The sequence below is a fragment of the Myotis daubentonii genome, chromosome 2, assembly GCF_963259705.1.
Source record: "Myotis daubentonii chromosome 2, mMyoDau2.1, whole genome shotgun sequence".
NCBI lineage: Eukaryota > Metazoa > Chordata > Mammalia > Chiroptera > Vespertilionidae > Myotis > Myotis daubentonii.
Genome location: NC_081841.1, coordinates 80,992,149 through 81,018,381, shown reverse-complemented (window position 1 = coordinate 81,018,381; position 26,233 = coordinate 80,992,149). Strand labels below are relative to the sequence as shown.

The 26,233-nt window shown below is 37.6% G+C and overlaps 1 protein-coding gene across 2 annotated transcripts in view; it reads right to left on the bottom strand.

Moving 5' to 3' along the window:
- TMTC2 (transmembrane O-mannosyltransferase targeting cadherins 2) overlaps positions 1 to 26,233 on the bottom strand; it is a 409,914-nt gene that overhangs the window by 205,232 nt on the left and 178,449 nt on the right. For both annotated transcript variants that reach the window (XR_009451272.1, XM_059683726.1), the window contains exon 3: positions 9,039 to 9,867. Coding sequence is in view for 1 of the 2 variants with exons in the window: in XM_059683726.1 (XP_059539709.1) it covers positions 9,039 to 9,867 (829 nt within the window). In the remaining variant the exon portion in view is untranslated. The remainder of the gene's footprint in view (positions 1 to 9,038; positions 9,868 to 26,233) is intronic.

The following is a 26,233-nucleotide window of genomic DNA, read 5'->3' as shown; positions in this document are numbered from 1 at the left end:
ACTAATTTTAGTTTTGAAAGTTTTACAAAGCCTGTAAAGGTTCTAAAAGTTGGTTATGGAAAACCTCAAAGAGATTATTATCACCTGCTTCACTGATAATACACCACCATAGGGCCATTTTAATTGAGTCTGTTGTGATCTGGTTTTGAGTTGTTTTTTTGTTTTTTTATAATACAACCTACTCACAGTCATTAGAACTGGTAGAAAAAGAAAAGAATTGTGTGCCACTCCATTCTTAGTGGCAAGAAAACCATATACTTTTGAACTTCTGTGAATACTCCATTTCAACTGAAAAATAATTACAGTTGATAGCTTCAAGAATCAAATGTTTAAATGAAGCCTTAATTTAACAATTCAGCAAATTTACTTTTTAAACTATTTTAGTCTAGATTGAGTAAATGACACATTTTCATTTTATTCTTGTCAGCCCTATTATTTTCTATTTCTTTTTTTAACTCAAAAGAAATGAAAAGAAGCAACACAGGATTTCTTTACTGTACAGAAGTCTGATTCAACTTTGTACTATTTCTCTCTCAACCAGCCTTTACTGGTGCTATTAGCTGCCACATCTCCTACCACATCTCTGTTAAAAATGAAAATCTGTATCTTACAACTCTTTCATTAGACCAGTCAGACTTAACAATATACTATACTGATTCCCTTCCTGACTTAACTGTTAAGTTTTATTCATTATAAAAATCTGAACCTCTTTTGAAAAATGTTCATCTTACTTTAGAAGTAACATGACATTATCAACAAAATAAAATAATAAAATTTAATACTTCATTTCAAAGCTAGCTGGTTAATCACAATTCACCATAGAAGATATTCAATTAAAGGTAAACAAAAACTTAGACTATAAAATCCACAGTGAATTAGTCAAGTTTCACATGACTTAGAGGTTTAGATTTCACTTGAATTATGAGTTGTTTCCTGAATAAAATTATATTCCATCAACATACTTGTTTCTGGAAATCTGAAACGATGAGAAGTTGAAATGGGAGTATCAATTTTACAGAAATCCAGGATGAAAGAAAAATGGTCTAATCTTGCATAACTGAAACAAATATTTGTCTCTTTCTTTTTTAATCTAAATGGGCAATATTTGTTATTTGTATTAGGATGGGATGAATATAAAATGTTTGCATAATCACTTTTAGAGTTTCAAATATGTGCATACATATTTTATTCAAGCATTTCACATACATTAAAAACAGACATTAAAAATAAACATTAGCTTCGTAATAAAATTTTCTTGAATTGACCCTGCTTAATTTTTCCTATTTTTTAAGATATTTTTTCACACCATTAAAAATCATAGCTATATGTTCCTTAAAGCAAACTGATATAGAGTTAATAAACTATTCTAAAGAACTGATTTGATTTTTAATCTAACTTTAAAAATGCAAATGTCTTTTAGCATACCAGATATGCTACCTATATGCTATCATTCTCTTTTATGTTTATGTGCTCACTGATCTGTTTATCTATAATAACTTTGTTAGTCTGTGCATATGACCTTAATCAGTAAGAATGTCAGCAAGTCATTGGTTGCAGGGAAGATAAGCGAGGAGTTTGAGATGCTGGCAAATCACCCAGGTGGAGAAGTTCCACACAGAGATGAGGTCATGGGGAAAATACCTTCGAAATTCAATGACCCATTTATTGACCCATGTTATTTACCAGATAGTGCTGTTAATTCTACACAGAAAGGAAAATAAAGGCCGTCTTTGGACAGAATCTTGATGAATCAATCTAGAGAGGAGACAAAACTGCAGAAGAGAGAGCTGTGAAAATGAAAAGATAGTGAAAATTGTGTAGTGTCTGAAAAGCCATAGAAGCAGAAACCAATTGCCAAAATTCTACAGAGCCAAAGACCCATGGGGATTTAGATAGAGCCAAGAAGAAAGGTGATCATACAGTTAGCCACTTTGTAATGAATTAAAAATGCTTTTTTTCAAGCAAATATTAATCAATATGGTTTATAAAATGTTAGTTTAAACAGAAAAAAAGGCCATTTAAATATTATGTGGCTTGCTCATTAAAGCAGTCATCAGAGAAAATTTCCTCTTTCCTAAGCACAAAAATGCAAAGAGTCATTGTGAAATCAGCAAACTGCAGTAATCAACCATGTCTAGTATTTTCCTGACATTATCAACCACATAATGAGATGAGACTTGTGGTTTACATAGTCCAAATCAGCTATCATTTCTCTGCTATCCCAATTTAAACCATAAATTAGCGGCACAGTCACTAAGACAGGCTTTACCCATCGTCATTTGCATCCAATCAGTTAATGACTGGCAGCTGTCTATAGTACCGATTACTGAAGGAGCAGCTTCATGTATAATGCTTCGTGAGGCTTAAAATCATATTCAGTTAAAGCACGTGGTAGACTGAAGAACTCCAAAATTTGCAAAGGCTTTCAAAGGAAGGGGGGAAAAAAAAACCTAACAATGAAATAACTATATTCTCAGACAACCTGAGGAAAGACTGGCTTTAAAGGGTTTCTAATCTTTTGCCAGGCTCAAATAACATAATAAAGTAAAAAAAAATTTGCCTTTAGGAAGATTACTGCCAATCTCATAATTGCTAAGGAATGAATGCTAGACAGAATTATTATAAATAGAAAAATTATTATAAATAGGTTTTAAAAAAAAAAAGAAGAAGAAACCTGGATTGAAAGAGTTTTGCCTTGTATCAGAAAGGGAGCATATGTCACAGAGGCGGCCATGGAATCCGCTCCCAATTCTATCCCTCCTGTTATAAAGCACACCTCAGTGCACAGGAGAGCAACAGCCTAATACTTTACATGTTTGCCTTCTTTATGCATGTACACCTTATCTCTAAACAGATTATAAATCCTCTTTAAAGAGAAGGATGGTGACTTTAACATTTATTATTCAGTGTATTCATTACTGAATGCCTTTTCTCTACCAGGCACTGTCCTAACTGCTACATACATGGCATTTTAAAAATGCAAAAATCTCTGCCTTCGTGTATCTTACATTCTAGTGTATGCTGGACATATATTCAGACATCAAACACATACACATGGACGAGGTAGTATATCAAAGAGTAATAATAAATGTTATTTAAAAAAAAAAAGCATGGGAATAGGTAGGGAATGCTGGGAAAGGCAGGTAGTTGCAATTTTTGAATTGTTGGGAATTTAATTGGCTACCCTTTCCTAACAAGAAGTGTTTCCTAGGAAGGGGTAGCCAATTTTAAATGCAGCAATTTACTTATCATGTAACATTTGACCACAGTCCTCAAGATGGTGAGGGAGACCAAGGAGAGAATATCCTAGGCAACACATTCCAGGAAGAAGCAATGACAGGTGCAAAAGCTCTGAGGCAGGCGCTCACGTGGCTTACAGAAGGCACATGAAAGGGGCCAAGGACTGGATGACAGAAGTATAGGGTCCAGTCTGGGATGATGTGCTTTGACTTTGGGACAAATGGGGACTCAGTGGAGGACCAGAGGCCGTTAGTACCAGAGTCTGACTTGAATTACAAAGGGATCGCCAGGGCTGCTGGTTAAACACTGACTCTAAGGATGTAAAATGGGAGCAGGGGTTCAGGTTAGACATGTAAAGAGACTGGAAGTCATCACTCCCATCCTTTCACCAAGAAAAAGCTAAATAAATAAATAAATAAATAAATACATAAATAAACCAATGCCTTTTTTGGAGCTATCAGTGAACTGAGGTCGTGGGGCAAGCCAGGACCCTAAAATCTGGAGAGAGGAGCAAATCCAGAGTCCCAGCAGAGACGCGAATACCTGGAGTAGAGGCTGTGGGAGACGGAAATCGATGGGAACAATGAACTTGTAATTGTGAGGAGTTGCTAGCGGCTGAATGTGAGAGGGAGAAACTCATGGGGCCACAGCAAATTTAGGGGCCTCTACACTTTTGTGAGTTTTGCCTTCATGGACACCACCAGGTTCTCATGTAAAGAGCTAAGATGCCCTCCTGGCTCTGGAGGAGGGAGCATAAGAATAAACCTTTTGAAATACAATAGTTCCCCCTTATCTACAGGATAAGTTCCAAGACCCCAGTGGATGCCTGGAACCATGGATAATACCAATCCCTACACAGCCATGTCACTAACAATAAGATACATTGTGAGAAATGCAGTGTTAGGCGATTTCATCTTGTGAGAAGAACACCGAGCTCACTTACACAGACCTAGACCATACTTTAATGTGACCGGCAGTGTAAGAGGTTTACTTACACCAGCAACACCATCAGTTTACACCAGTTCACACCATCACCACTAACACATAAATAATGTCTTGCACTAGGACTTAATGTCAGCTACTACCTCTATAGCAACAGGAAGGTTTCAGCCAAGGTATAATCTTTTAAGTCACTGGTCTATATGTAGTCTGTCATTTAGAGAAAGCTCATTATGTGGTGCATGACTACACATACTATGTTTTTTCCTATACATACATATCTACGATAAAGTTTAATTTATAAATTAGGCACAGTAAGAGATTAAGAACAATACTAATAATAAAATAGAACAATTATAACAATGTATTGCAATAAAAATTGTGAGCATGGGGTGTCTCTCTTACTCTCTGTCTCCTTATTGGGAGGAATCCAGAGAAAAGCCCACGCAGACATCAGGAGAAGGTGCAAATTCCACAGACAGTGGCACAGTGGGGAACTGATTTTTTTTCCCCTCATCAACATTATAACCAAATGCCATTACTCAAGGACATGCTGTTAAGCGTGGATACAGTGGACAAAGGAATGATTCACATCCCAGGCAGCTTGGAGCAGGAGGCATGAGATTCCATCCCACTACTTGGAATGGCAAGCAATTCAAAACTTAAGAATTGTTTATTTCTGGAGTTTTCTACATAATATTCTCAGATCAAGGTGAACCATGGGTAACTGAAAGCATATAAAACAAAGCCTAGGATAAGGAGGGACTACTGTATGCCCTTATCTGTATCCACAAGGAAGGTCTATTCTTCAGGGGAAAGACCTTGCTGAATGGCATTCCTCACAGTCCAGAACCATCTAGCCTTCCTCTCTCAACTGGAGGGGGAGATAGAGAAAACTAATATGCAGCAAGGTCAGAGTCCGGAGACACAAAAATGTAACTATGAAACCATACAACACTCCCCTCCCTTTACCAACATTATCAACAGGCCTCCAATATAATAACAGGGGATTATAGCAAAAAGAGATGCAAATCACTAAGTTCTTATAGAAGCCCACAGACAACAGCGAGGACACCAGGGACATGTGATGCCTCTGGTAACAGCCCAACTCCTAGCCAGACTAAAATTAAACCTCACCCTACGCCCATCTACCTCAGTTCCTATTACCCACACATCAGGTCACTTTTAATAAAACATCCCACAGCATGCTAACTAACGACAAGAAAACAGGCAGGGAGATCAGGACACACACTTTAAATGACAATCCGATGAAAGATGAACTTGGCTTGGGCCACAGTAGCAGTGGAAGTGGTGAAAAGTGGTCAAGATCTGGAGGTATGCCGAAGACGGCAGAGATGAACTGCTAATGAAATGGAGGTAGGATGTGAAAGACAAAGTGGAGGCAGGGATGACTCCAAGGTGTGGACCAGCGCTGCAGGGCAAATGGAGCTGCCATCAACTGAGATAGTAAAAGCTTCAAGTAAAACAGTTGGCTGGAGTAAGGGTTCAGGAATCCAAAATTTTTGAGGAGGTGGTTAATCCTCACCTGAGGATATTTTTCTATTGATTATTAGAGATAGTGGAAGGAAGGGAGAGAGGCAGAGAGAGAAACATCAATGTGAGAGAGACACATCTATAGATTGCTTCCTGCATTCCCTGACCAGGGCTGGGAATCCAGCTTGCAACCGAAGTACGTGCCCTTGACCAGAATCGAACCTGGGACCCTTCAGCACACAGGACGGTGCTCTATCCACTGAACAAAACCAGCTAGGACAGTAATTCAATTTTTAATGTCTCAAATGATATAATAAATACTGGTCAGTTGCGTATTCATTTAACTAATAGTATTCGGAGTGCCTAATACTATAACAAAAAGACATAAAAATATATTGGAAACCAAGAAAATGCTTAATAATTATTTTACCAACTAAATGGATAAATGAACAAATGATCAAATATTTTAGCCATGTCACCAAAATAACTTCACCAGAATCATAATCATCACTGTCAACAGTAATAGCAGGTAAGGCTGGAAAACATCTAGGAGTTTACATGCTTCAGCCAAGTCCAGGACGGAGCCTGTTACAGACATTCCTGCCCCTCCTTTTCTTTCAGACTAAGACAATGTGCCTGGGTACTTGCCTTCCCAGAATACAGATACCATTTCCCAGCCCTCTTTGCAGCTAGGTGAGGCCAATAGTCTGTGAGCAAAACATGGGATGTACAATCTCTGAGGTCTGCTCATAAAGACAAAGGGTATACCCACCATTTGCCCTTTCTCTCTCTCTCCCTGTCAGCTGAAGTGCTGATGTGACAATGAGCCATTTTGGACCACATGGACAGGGTGACACTACTGAGATGGCAAGGGAACAAAAGAGAAGGGGCTGGGATCCTGAAAATCCATGGCGCCATCTTATCAGCGCTGGGCTGCACTTGCTTAGATTGTTACATGAAAGAATGAGGCTTCTATCTTAGTCAAGCCACTGTTATCATGGCTCCTTGTTACAGGAACTGAAAACCAATAAATTTAAAAACTCCTCAGAACAATCCTGGGATGCAAATAATGCGCTGATATTTTTTCTTATAATTCCTTATTATGTTTCGGTTTTAAACAGCAGGAAAATAAACTGGTAGCACAGCCTTGGTTTATATATTTATATCTACCAGTGAAGAAAAATGAACTGAAAAGTATTCTGTGAGAACTGATTACAACGATTGTTACAGCAAGATGTAGGTTCAGGCATCCAATAAACTATAGCACTCACTACCTAAAAAAGCCACAGGGTGAAGATTTTTCCATGAGAACATGCTATGCACTGATTTCACTCTTATGTGGGATCTAACAAACAAAATGAACTAATAAGCAAAACAGAGCCAGACTCATAGATAGAGAGCAGGCAGACAGCTATCGGGGTGGAGTTGGTGGGGGTGGAGGGATTGAGGAAAAAAAAAGAGAAATAATAGAAAAAAATAAATAAAAATAAAGTTTCTAGTCACCTTAAAATTCCTGCAATCTATTAAACAGTTTAAGTACCAACAATTAGTTCCTTGGCTTCCAGACATGTGTTGCTCATTCACAGTAGGGGGCTTACAGGAGGCAGTGATCAATGATTTTCTCTCATCACTGATGTTTCTATCTCTCTCTTCCTTTCCCTTCCTCTTTGAAATCAACTATATATATATATAATTTTTAATGCAATACCTGACTATTTAGTCAGGGGCACTGACCTCTTTTCACTCAGACTGTCAAATAAAAAAATGACAACAGCCAACGCACTAGCCATCCGATGTGAATGAATCAAACATATACCCCCCCCCCCTTTTTTTGTCAGATCAGGAAAATGATATTTTTTGTTGTGTCACAGAATTTTAGCAATTCATTTATGTGTGCCATGGCATGAACAAGTTGAAAATCACTGGTCTAGATAATTGTGTATATATCCTTATATACATAAGCAGGGCACTCCATGCAATTAGAACGGTTTTGTACTTTCAGTATTTAAATACTGGTACAGAATTGTGTTAGGAAAAGTAGACGACCAGTTCAAATGCAAGCAAACATACTTTAAAGCAGTGGTTTTCAACCTTCCTAATGCCGCGACCCTTTAATACAGTTCCTCATGTTGTGGTGACCTCAATTTCACTGTTACAAATTGAACATAATTAAAGCATAGGGATTAATCACAAAAACAATATGTAATTATATATGTGTTTTCCGATGGTCTTAGGCGACCCCTGTGAAAGGGTCATTCGACCCCCAAAGGGGTCGCGACACACAGGTTGAGAACCGCTGCCAAAGGATACATAACTAAAAAATGGATTATGAAGAACAAGAGTATTTGTCACTATTTACTATATTTCTGCACTTAAAATGTAAACTTATTTTCATTCAGTTGTTTTCAAGCTTCCATAACCATTTAATTAACTAAAACCAGAGAAATCCTTTGTAACAGCTTTTGACTATTCAATTATAGATCCTGAGGTTTGCTAAAATAACTTTCTAAATCAAAACCAATAAAAAAAAAAATATGATCAATCTGTACATGGTACAGTGAAAAGTTTATTTCCCCAAGTGACTTAAGAACTCAAATAAGAATGTGCTCACTACTTGGCAGCACCCCAGTTACTTGGCCTCTGCAACGCTAAGGATAGCTCACGCTTGCATGCGTAAGCACTGACACCTACAGACACAGTTCCGAGGTTCAGAAGTAAACTTACCTCCAAATCTGCTGTGTCAGTGTCATTCTGGTGGTGTTTACTCAGGTGATGCTTACAAAACAGAGAGCTCAAGCATACTTAATTGTTTTAACCTGACTTTTATTACATGCTGAAAGAGGTGATGTCCATCAGTACTTTAAAATGTGGAAACTGAGCATTTTTCTAAAATCTTATGGTAGTCGATATTTTTACATAACAAGAGTTCTAATTCCTCTGGACCAGTGGTTCTCAACCTTGGCTGCACATTAGAATCACCTGGAAATCATCCTCCGGAAATTCTGTTTCTTTGTTATGGGGTGGGGCCACAACATTAGTAACAAAGAAACAGAATTTCCGGAGGATGAGGCCCAGAAATCAGGATTTTAGAAAGATTCCCAGGTGATTCTAATGTGCAGCCAAGGTTTAGAAGCACTGCTCTGGACAAATGTAGCCAAGGACTTGGAAAAATACTTCCCTATTCCAAATATGGAACACTGATATGTCTCTAAATTGCACTGCTCACCTCTTAAAAGATAAAAAGATATGGGCATTGCATAAAAGGACCTCTTCATCCTTAATGCTGTGTTTTAAGGCAAGAAGCATAGATATAAGAAGGCAGAAAGAGTAAACTGTCTAGGTAAAAGCATAAAATAAATTATTACCTTTAGCTGGGTTTACTTTTATCCCTGACCTATACAGCATTTCCTCATTCTGCCAGTCTCCATTCCTGATTGCAGTCTTGAGTCCATAGAAAACAATTAATGTAGCTGTAGCATAAAAAATCAAGCTCTTGAGAAACCGCTTCTGGACTCTGACATACAGGGCTCTGGCACCCACTGTAATGAGGAGGCAGAAGCCCATGCTAGGAATATACAATACTCGCTCTGCAATTACAAAGCCGACATAGAAAAACAGGTTCGTGGCAGGAACAAAGGGTATGATTAACAAAGATAAAGACAGTACAACAACGTTCTCTGTAGAAGGAAGTGGTGCTGTCTGTGGTACGTTATTTTTAATGCCATTTTCTACTTTGGATGCAAAGCTGGGCTTAATCTCTGAGTTCCGGTACTCCACATCTGAATGGCAGCTATGTCCATTTGCATTCTGCTTGCCATTTGTTACAAATTTCCCATAGTATTCTCTTTCCAGGCTTGGGCTCTTTAAACCACAGTAGGCAAGGAGGAGGAGTCCACTATAGAAGGCCACAGTGTGTAGGTTTCTCCAATCACAAACTGTTTTGAGCAGAGGCACGGCATCCATTGACCAATCAAAACTGAGGGTATCAGGGCAGAGTAACAGCCAGAGGTTCTTGGTTGGCAAGTAGAAGAAGGTGAGTGTGCGAGCCAGGAGACTATCAGAATCAGCAGCTGGGTTGTCCGAGTTGGAAAAGCTTGGTGGTTTGTTTCCCATCCAGTATAAACGGGCACCCAAAAGGGAAGTCCCCCAGAGAGTTAACAAACTAATGCTGAGGAAAAGAGACAAATTCTTCCCCTGAAACCAAAAGAGAGGGAGGGAAAAATTAAGATGATCATCAATACAGCATGGTGACTTCACTTAACATTAGAGATGAAATACATTTTTAAATGGACAGTTAACACAGCATTATGTCTTAAATATATGACTTCATCCACCTCTTCTAACGTACCAATAACCAAAGCTTCAATTTCTTGACCTCTACAAAATGAGTTGTATATATTTCCTTCTTGGAATTGGCATCAGGTCAAAATAAGACAACAATGTGAAAGTACTTAGCATTCTTAGTAGGCATCTAATAACTGAGTTCTTTCATTTTATAATTCAGATACTGGGGGAAAACAAAGAACAGTCATGACAAAAAAAAATATATATATATATGGAGAACAGGATTCCATTCAGCTCAAAAGTAGGAATAGCATTTCGCCATGTCTATGCCAGTCCTGACTTCATTGTCTTGAATATCCTTGCAGAATTTATAAACCAGGCTTTCACCTGTACCCCAGGCTGCCACTGGCATCAGTGACATCAACCATTTAACAACACTCCTCATGAATGTGAAGTTTTTCACATTGATGACAACTTTTTAGGAATACAATGACTTTAAAACAAACTTATTTTATGAGAAATAAAATCGTGAGATGAAGGCAAAAGGACATCCTCATTAATGAGAATTTGTGGCAAACTCAATCTGAATAAGAATTTAATGACCTCAAACAATCTAAGTCCTGAGAATGAAGAAAATATTTGCAAATAATACATTAATATCCAAAATATATACATAATTCATACAACTCAAAGAAAAAAAACAAATACAATTACAAAACGGTCAGAGGATCTGAATAGACATTTTTCCAAAAAAAGATGGCCAATAGGTACATGAAAAGATGCTCAACATCACTAATCATCAGAGAAATGCAAATCAAAACCACAACCAGATATTACCTCACACATTTCACAATGGCTATTATCAAAAAGATAAGAAATAACAAGTGTTGATGAGGATGTGGAAAAAAGGGAAACCTTATATACAGTTTGGTGGAAATATAAATTGGTGCACCCACTATGGAAAATAAGCATGGAAATATGCCTCACTAAAATTGAATTACCATATGATCCAGCAATTCCACTTCTAGTTATTTATCTGAAGAAACTGAAATTACTATGTCAAAAAGATATCTTGCATCCCCATGTTCACTGCAGTATTATTTATAGCAGCCAAAACATGAGACCATCTCAAGTGTGTATAGATGAATGAATAAAGAAAATGTAATATGCCAAAACCAGTTTGGCTCAGTGGATAGAGCGTCGGCCTGCGGAATGAAAGGTCCCGGGTTCGATTCCGGTCAGGGGCATGTACCTGGGTTGCGGGCACATCCCCAGTGGGAGATGTGCAGGAGGCAGCTGATCGATGTTTCTCTCTCGTCGATGTTTCTAGCTCTCTATCTCTCTCCCTTCCTCTCTGTAAAAAATCAATAAAATATATTAAAAAAATGTAATATATATATATATATATATATATATATATATTCCATATATATCAAATGGAATATTACCCAGCTATAAAAAGAAGGAAACTCTGCCATTTGCCACAACATGAATATACTTTAAGGGCATCATGCTAAGAGAAATCAATCAGACAGAGGAAGAAAAATACTGTATTATCTCACAGGCAGAATCTAAATAAAACCCCACAAACTCACATATTCAGAGAACAAATTGATGGGTGGCTGAGATGGGGGAGGGATGTAAAGGGCCAAATGGCAAAAGTGGTCAAAAGGTACAAGTTCCAGTTATAAGATAAATAAGTCTGAGGATGCAATGTATACTGTGGTGATTACAGTTAACAATACTGTATTATTGTATATTTGACAGTTGATTGAGCAGACCTTAAAAGTTCGCATCACAAAAAAAATAAAATTTTTGTAACTGTGTGTTACAAAACTTAACTAACTTGTGGTAAACATTTCACAATATAAACATACATCAAATTATTATTTTGTACACCTAAAACTAATATAACGTCTATATCAATAATATCTCAATTAGAAAACAATCCACAAAGAGCAATATATCTTGAGTATGCACAACTTCCATTATAACCATGCAATATTATAAGCAACTGCTACTACATTGTCCTTCCCAGACACTTCTCATTCGCCTCTCTCACTGCTAGAAGCCACATAACTGGTCTTAGACTATCAGCTCTATCTCCACTCTGAACCTAATGATCTCAGCAAGATTCATGATTTTAAAATTATTAATATTTCCTAATAACTCCATCTGCATCTCCCTTCACCTCCATAGTCCTTTATTCAATTGTATGTTGAGCATATACACTTAGGTACCTCAACTCAAAATGTCCAATATACAACTTGACTTCCTACCTTCTCCAATGAAACAGTTCCTCTCCAATCATTACACCTGAGATGATGGTAATACTATGTAAGCAGTTTCTTCTTCACAACCTCTCTCCTTCCCTCTATATTCCATGCATTACACCAAGTCCTCTCACTTTCACTTCAAAATATATCCTGATGTGTCCATTTCCCTCCATCTCTTCTGTCATCACTCTAGTTCAAAATGCCAAGACTGGATTATCAGATTAGACTCCTCCTAACTGGTAATCTAACCCTTTCCAACATAGACAATAGTGTTCCCAAATTTTAAAATAATTAATGGGAGCTTATTCTAAGACCTTAGAAGTTTTTATCTCTACAAAACAACGTTTATAATTCATTGAGCAGTTTTCTTGATGGTATGTCCACTTTTATATTTCAAAATTATTTTGAACAATATTTTAGGTATTTAAAAAGGGGTAATTCTGGGTATAAGAGACAAGGAGCAAAGGGAGATGAGGTTAGAAGTTAAAAATGCAGAATAAGAAAAATTAGAAACAACAAATAAATGGAAATTTTAAGAGGTGGGATTGTTGGTTTATATCAAATCACAATAATGCTAAATTCATAGAATTAACTGTCTCAGTGTTTTAAAAACTTCTTTGGTGGACCTGGCTGGTTTGGCTCAGTGGATAGAGCGTGGGCCTGTGGACTGAAGGGTTCCGGGATCTATATTGGCGGGGGGCACATGCCTGGGTTGCAGGCTCAATCCCCAGTAGGGTGTGTGCAAGAGGCAGCCCATCAATGATTCTCATCATTGATGTTTCTCTCTCTCTCCCCCTCTCCCATTCTCTCTGAAATCAATAAACATATTTAAATAAAAATGAAAACTTCTGTGGCAGACCTCTGCTCAAAATTAACTTTTGTAATGCTATTTGAAATTTTTAATGGCAGGGGAATAATATGTTCAGTCATCACGAATCTTTAAATTTCAGGTCTCTGCTAGAAAAATGAAATGATGCAAAGCCTCTTATCATCTAAAAGTAACTTTTGCAAACCATTACCTTGGCTCCTCTGAAATTCTACACAACAAAAAGCTTAAAATTTCTGGATTATAGGAGAAAAATTAAAACACACAAAACCAAATGTTAAAAGTAGTAAATAACTTGATGGATCAAGGACATAATTGAGTAGTCTTAGATTCTAGAAAGAAGAAACATATCATTTGGCAAAAATAAATGAGAAAATAGATCATGAATAAAGAAGACTGAACTTGGAAATAATTCAATTTTGAATTTGTACCAGAAGTCTATTTTCAAAGTGTAACTAAAGACCTTGTGTTCTTGGAGCTTCATATAGCCTATTTCAGAAAAACACATCATGAGGAAAAGAACCATAGGGACTTAAAGGACAATTTTCAAACCTGAAGGACCATATTAATTGTGAGCTTTTAAAAATACCAGTGCCTTGGTCTAACTAAATTCTCCATAGGGGATTGATTCTCATGCAGCTGAAGTTGAGAGTCACTGCATATTCGTACAAGTCTAATTCTTAGTGATACTAAAAATACTGTTGGCCAATGGCTTTCATTTCACAAAGTTTTAAAGCTTATCTTCCTCAATCTAAATGAATAAACCATAATGAAACGTAACGTTTTCTCCCAAGTGCAGGGCAAAATTCAATTCTTAGTATAATGGAGTGGTGAGCATCATGAAGGTCAGGCTACAAAGGAACTGAGATCATTGTAATAAGTAGAACTCAAGATTGAAATATTTAAGTGTTGTTGCACTATACAGAAGACAGAGGATTTGTTCCCAGGGGCGGGGGCAGGGGCAGGAAATAGTCTTCTAAATATGAATCACAAAAAGCACATAATCCAGAGAGAAAATTAAGGAAAAGGCAAAAACATTTGAAAAAATGTTCAATTTCCTTCATCAATAAAAAGGAAAATCAAACTGACAAAATATATTTCACATGAATCCAAGTGGGGAAAAAAAGAGAAATGGAAAAAATTGGACATAAAAGTCACTGAGTGACTTTGGGTAAATACTGGGTAAATATAAATTGTATAGTTTTGGTGAGAAAATTGGAAGTATTTAGAAAAATTAATACTTTGTACCCCCTACTATTTGATAATCTGGATTTAGTTACCTATTCTCTAAAAAGAAAATCTCTCTTAGATCTAAATATAAGGACATCTAATTCATCACTATTTATAAATGCAAAAATAAGAAAATAGCTAAAAATTTCAATAGAGCAATATGAAAATAAACCATGGTATATCCATATCTTTTGAATATATAATGCAACTGAGAGGAAAAAGATACTTTTTTTTTTTTTTTTTTTACAAAATATCATAAATAAATACAAATAGACATAAACTGGCTTTAAGAAAATCAAATTTTCCGAAATGTTTAAATATGCTTTTCATCCTTTTAAAAGTTCTTCTTTAACATAAAAAGGGAAATCAGCCCAAATCTCCATTTTGTTGAAAATAAAACAAAAACTGTATCTTTCTTTTTTTTAAATTACATTTCATTGGGGTGGCATTGGTCAATATGCACATATAGGTTTCACGTGTGACTTTCTAAGTTACAAAATTACAAAATTTTAGAGGGATTTTTCTGGAACTGTCAGAAACAGAAAATCATAGGATGGAAATCAGCTAAGAATATAATGTTCATGGTTGACAATTTCATTTCTAGTCTTTGGGTACACTACAGAAATTTAAAAAAAAAAACACCTACTTATTAGTTAATCAGCTAATAATGTGACATTTATCATAAAACATCAAAATCTTTCCCACACATCACCTGAAAGATGAAGTCAAGGCTGCTGGAAAGACCCTGCCATGTTAATTAGTGGTGATGCCTTTTAAGGAGCCTGTAGTAAATTATTTCCTTCTATGGGAGTCTTTGACAAAAGAAAGAACACAAGAGAAAAATGAAAGTCAACTATAACAACTCCCCTACCACTCAAGAAAAACTGCCATGCATGCTGGCAACTTCAATATTGTATTCTATCTCATATTTTCTGGGGCATAAAAGAAACTGAAAATAAATATTTTAGACTCGATGAAAGAGAAATGTAAACATTCTGGTGTAGAGTATGAAAACCATCATGAGACTCACTTTTTGGCAAACTAATAAAAATAAATTACTTAAGCAATAGGCTCATTTAATTCCAAATTAAGCCCTTGGCAATGATAATAGAGTTATAATAATAATAAAGTCGATAAAAATCAGTATCTGAAAGTTTTAAGAACAACTGAGAGAAAAGGCTATCCAGACATAACAAAAATCCAGTATCTTTTATTTTGTAGCCATCATTCATCACTGACGTCATAGGCTTTCCTCATATCAATAATATAGGCTTCCTCTTTGCTGTCCTCCTTTTCCAAAACAGTTCTCATTAGAGACTCACTCCAACACATGAATATAAAAGCATATTTTACTGAACTTGTGACAAGAAGTAGTGCATGGCTAAAGGATAATTAGTAATTGTTCTTAGCACATATTCATGGGATTAATCAAAGTTTTGCCATAATAAAGTTGTCAGGGTACTTCTGTTTCCCTTCCATGGAAAAATAGGTTTCCTTATTAATAATTACCCACTATATAAGATTAGAAACTCTTTTTCACATCAACTAACAGACAAGATAAAATAATTTTAATGTTTGGTATATCAAACTACATAAAGAGGTTCAATGGACAGATATCTCCAGTCTTTGTAAGGAACGAATTTCAAGATTTAGGGCATAGGAAGCATGGTACAATACTGAGAAATTTATTCAACACTTTCAATTATAAAGAATCATTTATTCAAGATGACTCTGTAATACACCATAATACTTTATGGTGAGTTCTAAGATCTATCAGAAAGCATTTGTACAAGCCCAGATAAACAAAACAGCTTAACAAATCAGTTATAGATATAATTTCACTGATGAAAATCTAGATTTTTAAAAATCAGATTATCATTTACCAACAAGGTTTTCCTCAAGGGAGATTATGGTTAATTCAAAATCCAAAGATGTCAAAGCATATTCATGTATCTGACATTATAAATGACATGTGTTACTTACCCAAAGTTTAAAATCAAACATATTTGTATTGATTTGGTAGTAAAAGGTCATTGAAAACAATAGTGTATTTTTTTTCTTATTTCAGTTACAATCATAACTATTAGCCTACTTAAAATTCCTCATAATCTTCATTCATACATGATACTTAGCTAAATGTTGGTAAAAAAAAAAAAATGAACATTTAGAATATTAAACAAATGTAAATTAAAGAGAAGAAACCTAAGATGACTATGTATTCTTCTTTTCCTTATTCATACTTGAGGTTCTTCTGAATTTTACTTAAACATTTGTTTTATTTACTCTGCCAATGCTGTTACCTAGTGTCCGCACCTTAATTTTTAATACCATTTTCCAATAAAAATAACTAGGGTTCTTTGAAGAAATGAACTGATTTTAGGACTAGGGCAGGAAATACACAAGATGAGCAAGAAAGTGAGAAATTACTCAAAACACACACACACACACAGTGTCAAATGGACACAGGATTATATTTAAAGAGCTCCCAATGGCAAAAGCTGGAACAATTTGAGCAATAAAATAAGTAAAGCGGTATTAAATTATAGCCCAGTGTATAAAATAAATACCCATAAGTCCATATCAAGAAATGATTCAAAAAATAAATACATGAGAGTGAAGAGACAAATGTCCCTCACAGACTTTCAAATAATTGACATACATACTCCACCCTCAAAGAGGAAAAGCATAATTCCCCACTCTATCAATGTGGGTCATGCGTTCTGACTTCCTTCCAAAGAACACAGTGTGGAAGGACGGAAGTGGGAGGGATTAACTCCATGGTGGAAAACATGAAAAACACTACCTCAGGCCCCATGGCAAGGTCCACATTAACATGATAAGTCAGGTGGATATTGGGTACTGTTGGTATTATCATTATATCTGTCTTCTTCCTCTCAAAACGCATGAAAATGTAATCATGAGAAAAACATCTGGCAAATTCCATTGGAGAACATTTCACAAAACAGCTAACTAGAAATCCTTAAAAGTGTGAAGGTTGTAAAAACAAAGTCTGAGGAACTGTCACACGAGGGGGAGCCTAAGGAGACAAGACAAAGAAGTGGAATGTGCTATTCCAGATGGCACCTTGGAACAGAAAAGGAACATCAGGTAACAGTGATGGAAATCTGAGTGAACTATGACCTTTGGTTAATAATAACGTATCCGCATTGGCTAATTAATTATACATACTGTACTAATGTACAATGGCAGTAACAGGGGAAACTGGGTGTGAAGTATATAGGAACTCTGTTTCATCTTCTCAATTTTTCTGTAAACCTAAAACTGTTCTAGAAAAGAAAAACCATTTAAAGAATGGTTGTTAGCAGAATAAAAACGTTAGAAAGCAAATATAATTAAGTAGATGTGCTTTGATAGATCAATATCAGAAAGCTTCCAGCCAAAATATACAGTCAATCCTCTGTATGTGTGGTTTTATACAGCCTCAGATTCAACCAACCACGTATCTAAAATTTCAGGAAAAAAATCCCAAACGTTCCAAAAAGGCAAAACTTGAATTTTCCATGTGCCAGGCACTAAGCTGAATCCATGCAAATGAAGTGAGAGGTAGCATACCCTGTGTAGCCTAGAGGCAAATACAGGTTATGTCCATCTACACTAACAAAAGACAAGCATGCAAATTGACCGTACCTTCACTACACCTTAAGCCACACCCAGCAGCCAATCAGAGCAACTATATGCAAATTAATCCAACCAAGATGGTGGCCAGCAGCCACGGAGCTGGAGTGAGCAGGAGGTTTGGTTGCCCCAATGATGGAGTAAGCCAAGCTTCCTGCCTGCCGCGGCCAGCTCTGAGCTCCACTCAAAGCAACAAAGTTTCAATTATAGAAGGTAAATAAACCCCAGATACCTGCTTTCAGCCAGCAGTGGCCAAGGAGCTGGAGTGAGCAAGAGGCTTGCATTGCCCCTGGAGATGGAAGAAGCCAAGCTTCCCTCCCGCCCACACTGGCCAGCTCTGAGCTCCTCTCAAGGCTACAAAGTTTCAATTATAGAAGGTAAATAAATCCCAGAATAAAAAAAGAAAAAGAAAAAAAGGAGAGGCTGGGAGCTTCCGTTGCTGGGGGGCTTGGCCAGCCTGAAAACGGCCTTCAGCCCCTCACGCAGACTGGCCAGGCACCCCAGTGGGGATCCCCCACCCTAAAGGGGTTGTGGCCAGCCTGAAAATAGCCATCAGCCCCTCACCCAGGCTGGCCAAGCCTCCATGGGGTGAGGGTCCTCACTGGGGGGGCTTGACCAGCCTACAAACAGCCATCATCCCCTCACCCAGGCTGGCCAGGCACCCCAGTGGGGACCCCCACCCTGAAGGGGGTGTGACCAGCCTGCAAACAGCCATCAGCACCTCACCGAGGCTGGCCAGGCACCCCAGCGGGGACCCCCACCCCAAAGGGGGTGTGACCAGCCTACAAACACCCATCAGCCCCTCACTCAGGCTGGCCAGGCACCCCAGCAGGACCCCTACCCTGATCCGCGACAGCCTTCCGGGCAAACCAGCCAGACCCCACCCATGCACCAGGCCTCTATCCTATATAATAAAAGGGTAATATGCAAACTGACCCTAACAGCAGAAAGACTGGGAATGACTGGTCACTATGACACACACTGACCACCAGGGGGCAGATGCTCAATGCAGGAGCTGCCCCCTGGTGGTCAGTGTGCTCCCACAGGGGGAGCTCTGCTCAGCCACAAGCCAGGCTGATGGCTGCCAGTACAGCAGTGGTGGTGGGAGCCTCTCCCGGCTCCTCAGCAGCGCTAAGGATGTCTGACTGCAGCTTAGGCCTGCTCCCCGCTGGCAAGTGGACATACCCCGAGGGCTGCCAGGCTGCCAGAGGGATGTCTGATTGTCAGCTTAGGCCTAATCCCCCGGCGAGCGGGCCTAAGCCAGTAGGTGGTCATCCCCTGAGGGGTCCCAGACTACGAGAGGACACAGGCTGGGCTGAGGGACTGCCCCCCACCCCTAATGCACAAATTTTTGTGCACCGGGCCTCTAGTTTTATATAAGTGATTTAAGCTTGCATGGATTTTCGTATCCTCGAGAGTCCTGGAACCAATCCCCCTTGCATACAGAGGGATTACTGTATTAATGCCAATGTTAAGTGCATATTAACATTTTAACTGCTGTCTAAATTAATCCAATAAAGATGGAACATAGAATGAAGTAAAATTCAGGTTAAATGACCACAGTTGCATATATGTATTATATGAAAGATGACATAGTGATTTCAAATCCTGTTTGATTTTTGTCTGACACTCTATAGCATTTGTCGTATACCTACTCTAACACCCCCCAAAAGAGTGAAGTATGGAGGAAAGGATGCTTCTAAACCCGTTATTACAGTGCTTTTGTTGGCATAGTGACCCACTCTTCCTCATTGAACTAACAGTTAGTAATTCCTTGCGTACCCATGGCAGGATCCTTCTAGAGCTACCTCATAGAAACTGAGGTACCCAAAGAGTTCAATTACTGGAACCACAAGGGGTGTGCCACAGACCCTACCCCATTACACTGAAAGCAAGTCCCTGAATGCCGGCCTTCACAGTAATCTTGTTTAGCTTAAAATAAGAGGTTTAACACTTGCCACCAGGCAGTGCACTATGGTCAAATCAGGTTAGCCATGAAACAATCCACCCTTTATGAAGAAAATATGTGAAGAAAATATCCTCTGTGATCTACGAAACAAAAAATACTTTAAACAAAAGAAGACACCTCACTTTGACTATCAAAACACTTTTGGTTTGTATTAAACTCCTTTCTCTTATCCTTAAGAATACAAATAGTAGGCAGAGAAATCAAAATCAAAGAGCTACAAATGAACTGAATTTGGGGAAAAAAACTCTTTTCTATCCATCTCTTCTCAAGTGGGCAAGGGCTTTACAAATGTAGTTCCCGTGCCAATGGATTAAACTGCAACATTCTTTTAACTCTGTGTGGCTTCAGTGCGACAAACCAGCCATTATCCAGTCTCATTAATGAGTTAAGCATGTGAGGCCAGCATTTTGAAACCATAAAGAGACAAACTATAATGAGACTTCCCTCAGTGGGGAGGCCAAGATACAGCCGTCTTCTCTCAAAGATATCATAATGGACAGCTATTTAATGAGTGTGGGAGTTTTTCTATGAAGATACAAAAGATACCAATAAAAAATATTTTATATACACAAATAAAACTTAATATACATACCTTATAGGTAGGTGTTCATTATAAGCATGAATTCAATGCTTAGTGCTCTTAAGTGGAAATATGCTCCCACTTTATAACTGCATTTGTCTTCTGATGAATACAAAGAGTAATTCAGTGTAAAAATAGACAAATGGTTATTTACTTTTTCTTATAAATAAAAATGCAGCCCTTTACCTATACATTTCTCAGGTGGATTTTGTCTTTATTCACAAAATGCCACATTGACTTATAAAACAACACTAGCTTTGTTTTCCTTTTTTTTTTTCTTTGGATTGGGAAACTGAGGCAGAGTAATTAGAGTTTTTGAAAGACAATTTTCACTTCTGGAAACATGAGCCAGTTTTATAATTCTTCTTTCAATACTTGGTAATTACAACTATTCAGAAATTCCCACACAGTACTGTGGCACATACTTAGGCATTACAATTAGCAGTCGATCAGAGCAGAATCAAACAGAATTGGAATCCTTGCAAGATCAACTGAGCAGAACATTCTGGGTTTACTGAGCAAGCAGAAGGGTCATCATCACCTATACCTCCTCCCCTGCCTAAACAACCATGCCAAATTGTCAAGTGCATCAGAGTAGTAAAGAGAGTTATGGTTAGTAAAATCTATTACAGAAAAAACAACAACTCTACTTTCAAATCTTTGTTGGGTAGAATATTTGCTTTGCTCCTTTTAATATAGAAGCGATATAAGGAGCAGCAAAGTAGTGATATCAGCAGTAACCTAAACCTAGTTATCTGAAAATACACAAAAATTTAGTATTCATGAAAAGAAGAGTGATCTTTTTAGATCAATGCAACCTCTGAAAATGAATTTCTTTTTGAAAAGTAAAACAGTAAACCTAGATGGCAATATGTTTTAAATAAACTGAATACCTTTCCTAAGAGTACAAATTAATATTTGCATCTACAAATAAGCATTTCTTAAATGCATATCTTTATTAGCTGGACTTAATCACCAAAAGGCTGAACCTCAAATTATTTTACAAAAAATTAACTAGTTGCATATTTCATGTTATACAGACATAGAAATGCTTGATATAGCTGCCAAGTGGCCATAAGCCAGATATTTGAGAACAAACTAAAATACTAAAAAGTTTTGCAGTTCTAGTTCTTTTCTGATAGTCCCTCCAAAAGCGTCTTCTTGCCAGAAGTAACTTGGCAAAAATGCGATTTTTGAAGCCTATTGGTGGTGGCTACCAATCTAAACAGAGGAAATCTTTGTGTAAACGTAATCTGTCTCATGTCTTTCATTCTCTTTTAATGTGAGATTTAAAATTAAATTTTAATCATATACTAACTTTTCAAGATTACATATGGGAATTGAGGTGTTCAGAAAGTTCACAGGCAACTTCACAAGAAGGTTTTAAAACCGAAAGAAACAGGAAACTGTGAAACCCACATAATCATTGCAGTATTTGTCTTCTACTTGAATAAGACTTCAATACACCCCCCCAAAGTTTGATCTTACTTCAAATTAGTCAAAAAAAAAATTCTGCATTTACTAATACCTTTTCTGAGTGCCATTAAAACTCTCCTCATTAATCTTCTAAGAATGTCTACCCTTTATAGCTATCATTAAATATTTCAAGTAATTTCAGGCAGGGTTAAAATTGGGGTTTTTTTCCCCCCTAAGATGTACATCTTTGGTTTTTAGCAGCATTTAAAATAACTAGAATTAAATACGATTTACTGCAAAGCCCTCTCATGAGTCTTCAAAACATATTTGGATAATTCTTTTAGTTCAATGCAGCTCCAATTAGTACTAATCATTGCCGTGCCCTAATTATTTAAATTAAATAAATTGAACTTACACGTGCAAACATTTTGCAATTCACCCCATATCCACTTCTCTTTTCAAGTTAACTCACAAGATTAGACAACTTGTTTTAATAGATTATTATCATTGGATTAGGTCCAAGAAGCATTCCTCTAAAGGGAATTCTGTCTGCTTTAACAGTTGTGGTTTAGTGAATGCTCTCTGACTCAAGTGTCAATCATTTTTTGACAGGCTCCTGGCCCTTAGAACCCTGCTGTGAGACCAGCAAGACCTGTTTTCCAGGTGCATGACTGGCACTCTGTAAGTTTGAACTAAGCAAGGGGGAAGTGGAAGGGATTGGTTGGAATACATGACTAGCAGGCTCTGTCTCCTTGCTCCCTATTGAACATGCCCTTGGTCAAAGCACTGGTCTTCCCTGTCCCCTCATGCTGTGGCCATGTTAGGCACCTTCTATTCAGCAATGAACACCAGCCTCATTATAACTGCAGAAAACTCATGCAACCCAGGCCATGGGCAGTCAAACATTAATAAAACCAAAAGATGAAAAACCTTAACAACATGCTATAAATTTTGATTACCAAAAAATAATAAAAATTACAGGATGTGTTGGAATCTTTATTTAACTTCTGTAATTCAAACAGTCCTTTTTAAGTAAGATCAGGAAATTCCATTCTTGACTACGTTTCCGTAAATACTCCTAAATTAAACACACTAGAATTTTTAGACTTAGGATCCTATTTCTTAATAAATCCAAATCTTTTCTGTTCTGCAACATATCTCAAATCAGCCCACATATCTTGCTCCTTCAACAATCTAAACAAATGCAGGTCATCTAAATGATATGCTAAAGCAAGTACAAATTAAGCTCCATTATATTTTCCATGAGAGACCAGATATTATGAGTAAAGTGAGAATTGTATATAATTGCCTAATGAATTCAAACACCTGTTAAGTCATTTTATACCTCCCAGATGTGGTCCTGGCATCCAGTGAAGAGAGCAGTGCCTAGAAAATAACATTCTCTTCTGTCATTATATTTCACTACAGAATATGAGGGAAATCATTTATTGGTAGTAGTAACACTAATTATGAATGTTCATTAAATCTTACAGAATGTCTTCACATATATTATTCTCAAGTAATTCTTTCTAAGATATTACAATGTTTGTAAACTTGCTAAATTAGTATTTTCCAAAAGGGTAGGTAGAAATCAGAGAGGAAAGGTGTATCACCACCAGACTCCCAAAGCTAATGGATAGAAAGACTAGAATTCAAAGCCATGTCCTTTATAAATCCAGGGTGCTTTGCTCCTAGCCTACCCTAAACCACATACAGTACCCACTTCACAACCACTATCTCCAGTATTTCACCATCCAAATTCTTTGACTGCTCTCACCCTCTCCAATCTCAAATGACACCGGACTTAAAATACCACTAACTTCTACAGGAAAAGCTCATAAAGCCACAAGTGGGTAAATGTTAGAGAAATCTAGAGATTAGAACCTTATATTTGTAAAATCTCAGAACTTTAGAGGGCATCTCCTTAACATGTATTTTACAGTGAAAAAACTGATGCCCATAGAGCTTAATTAAATGTGCTGCCCAAGGACAGTAAGCTATTCAGTCATGATTAGGACTACAAATTTTATCTTCCTTTGTATTGATGACATGGGACTTTATGCTTTTGTTTATATTTTTAATCACTACTCTTTATCAAGAATCTATATAATATATAAAAGCCTAAGCGACCGTCTGACCGGTAGCTATAATGCGTACTGACCACCAGGGGGCAGATGCTTAACGCAGAAGCTGCGGAGCTGCGGTGACTTGGCAGCTGTGGTTCTTGGGTGACGCACCTGGAACCAGAGAGGAGGGAGCCAATTCCGGGGTGCGTCACCTGAGAACAGCCCTTTCTCAATCCAGGACCCCTAGGGAGATACTGGAGAGCCAGTTTTGACCCAATCCCCGCAGGCCAGGCCAAGGGACCCCACCTGTGCATGAATCCGTGCACCGGGCCTCTAGTCTATATAATAAAAGCCTAAGTGACCGTTACAGCAGAACGACTAGTCGCTATAATGTGTACTGACCACCAGGGGGCAGACGCTCAATGCAGGAGCTGCTCCCTGATGGTCAGTGTGCTCCCATGGGGGAGCGCCTCTCAGCCAGAAGCCAGGCTCTCAGGGCTGGCAAGCACAGCTGTCATGGTGGGAGCCACCCCTGACTCCATGGCAGCAGGCACAGTGGGCCAGGATGAGCATGAGCAGCGCAGCGACTGGCCCCAATTCGGGCTCCTTCCTGGCCACCTGCTACTTGGTGCACTGCTACATCTCCTGAGGGGTCTCAGACTGCGAGAGGGCACAGGTCAGGCTGAGGGGACCCCCCCCCCTCCCAAGTGCACCAATTTCATGCACCAGGCTTATAGTCTATAATAATTTTCTAAAACAAGAATAATAAGATTCCAATGTCCTTGGCCTTGTATTAAAAGCTGTCCAAAATTTGGTCCATCTTTACTATCTCTAGACTTCAAACTTCCCTAATATTGATATCTTTGTTAGAAACTTCAAAATTTACTCAGTGATACTGATTTCCTTAATGTTCTGTATATAAATCAAAGTTGCATCCATCTGCCTAATGTTGCCATTTTCTTAAATGTTCTCTCTCACTTGCAACTTAAATTTCAGTTCTTCCACAAGACTTCCCCCAATTTCTCCAGGCCACATTAAGCCCTGCCTTCTCAAAACTCTCTTATAACTTGTACCATACATGAATGACATCATATATTGCAAAGGTCAAGTCTGAGGTTGACCTTTGCAAAGGGACACTAGGCATACATAATCCTAATGAGTGTCACACTCTTACCGAAATGAGTCTAACTATTCCCACGTGAGTACAAGCTCCTAGATGATAAGAATTGTCTGTTTTGTTCACAAAATCATACTATCCACAGCAACTAGACAGCACCTGGCACAGAGCGGGCACTCCGTATTAGATGGATGAATGAGTACATGAATGACTGAGTAAATGACCAACTGAATGAACAAAAGAACAATGAACACAAGAGAGCAGTCTAGAAGGGGGCTGTAAAGCCAGTATATAAAGGCAGTTTTAGATACACCAAAATCATGATACAGTGATCACAATCCAATGAGATCTTTCTGGTGTATGTACCTACATATATATATATATATATATATATATATATATATATATATATATATATATATATGTAATTATTTACCTGGAGATTTTTTAAAGTCTACTTGGATAAGTGATACTGTAGCTCCTTATTTCTTTGACTTATAACATAGATTATGTCAATGTCCATAGTTTCTTTAACAATTTGATGTTTTCCTCTGGTGAGAGTCAGATTAATGGTACAGTATTTAAAGCCCCTATAGCAAATAAGACCTATCCCTTATGGTAGAAAAAATGTTAAATGTATTTTAAATATATATGAACTGTGAAGGCAGGTCAAGTTCCTATATAATCAATACAATCAATGAAGAATAAGGAAGGGGGAAAAAAGGAGAGGAAGAAACAGAGGATAAGGGAGAAAAGGAATCAGCAAGACAAGGCTTAGTCATTACACATACAAGTTCATCTGAACAAGATGAAAGAAATCAAATTACATAATACCTCTATTTATTTATTCAGCTCTAAATAAATAGCCTTAAAATACCCACTTCACTTCCTGAGGTCTTTAGGAGGTGATCTGAAGTGTTAGGAGGATTTGTACAAAAGAAACACCAGACAAATGTAAGGCATTACGGATATGAGTGATACAGCAATGTCAGTTCCTTCAAAAGGATGTTATTGCGGGATCTGAGAAACTTCTATGTAATTGCATACTTCCCAGTGCCTGGAAACTGTGGTCCCAAGGAGGAAGCTATTTTTATTCTCATTTCTAAATATCCCTGTCATAAGTACAGCCACTTCCTAGGTTAGTGTTGTAGTAAATAACA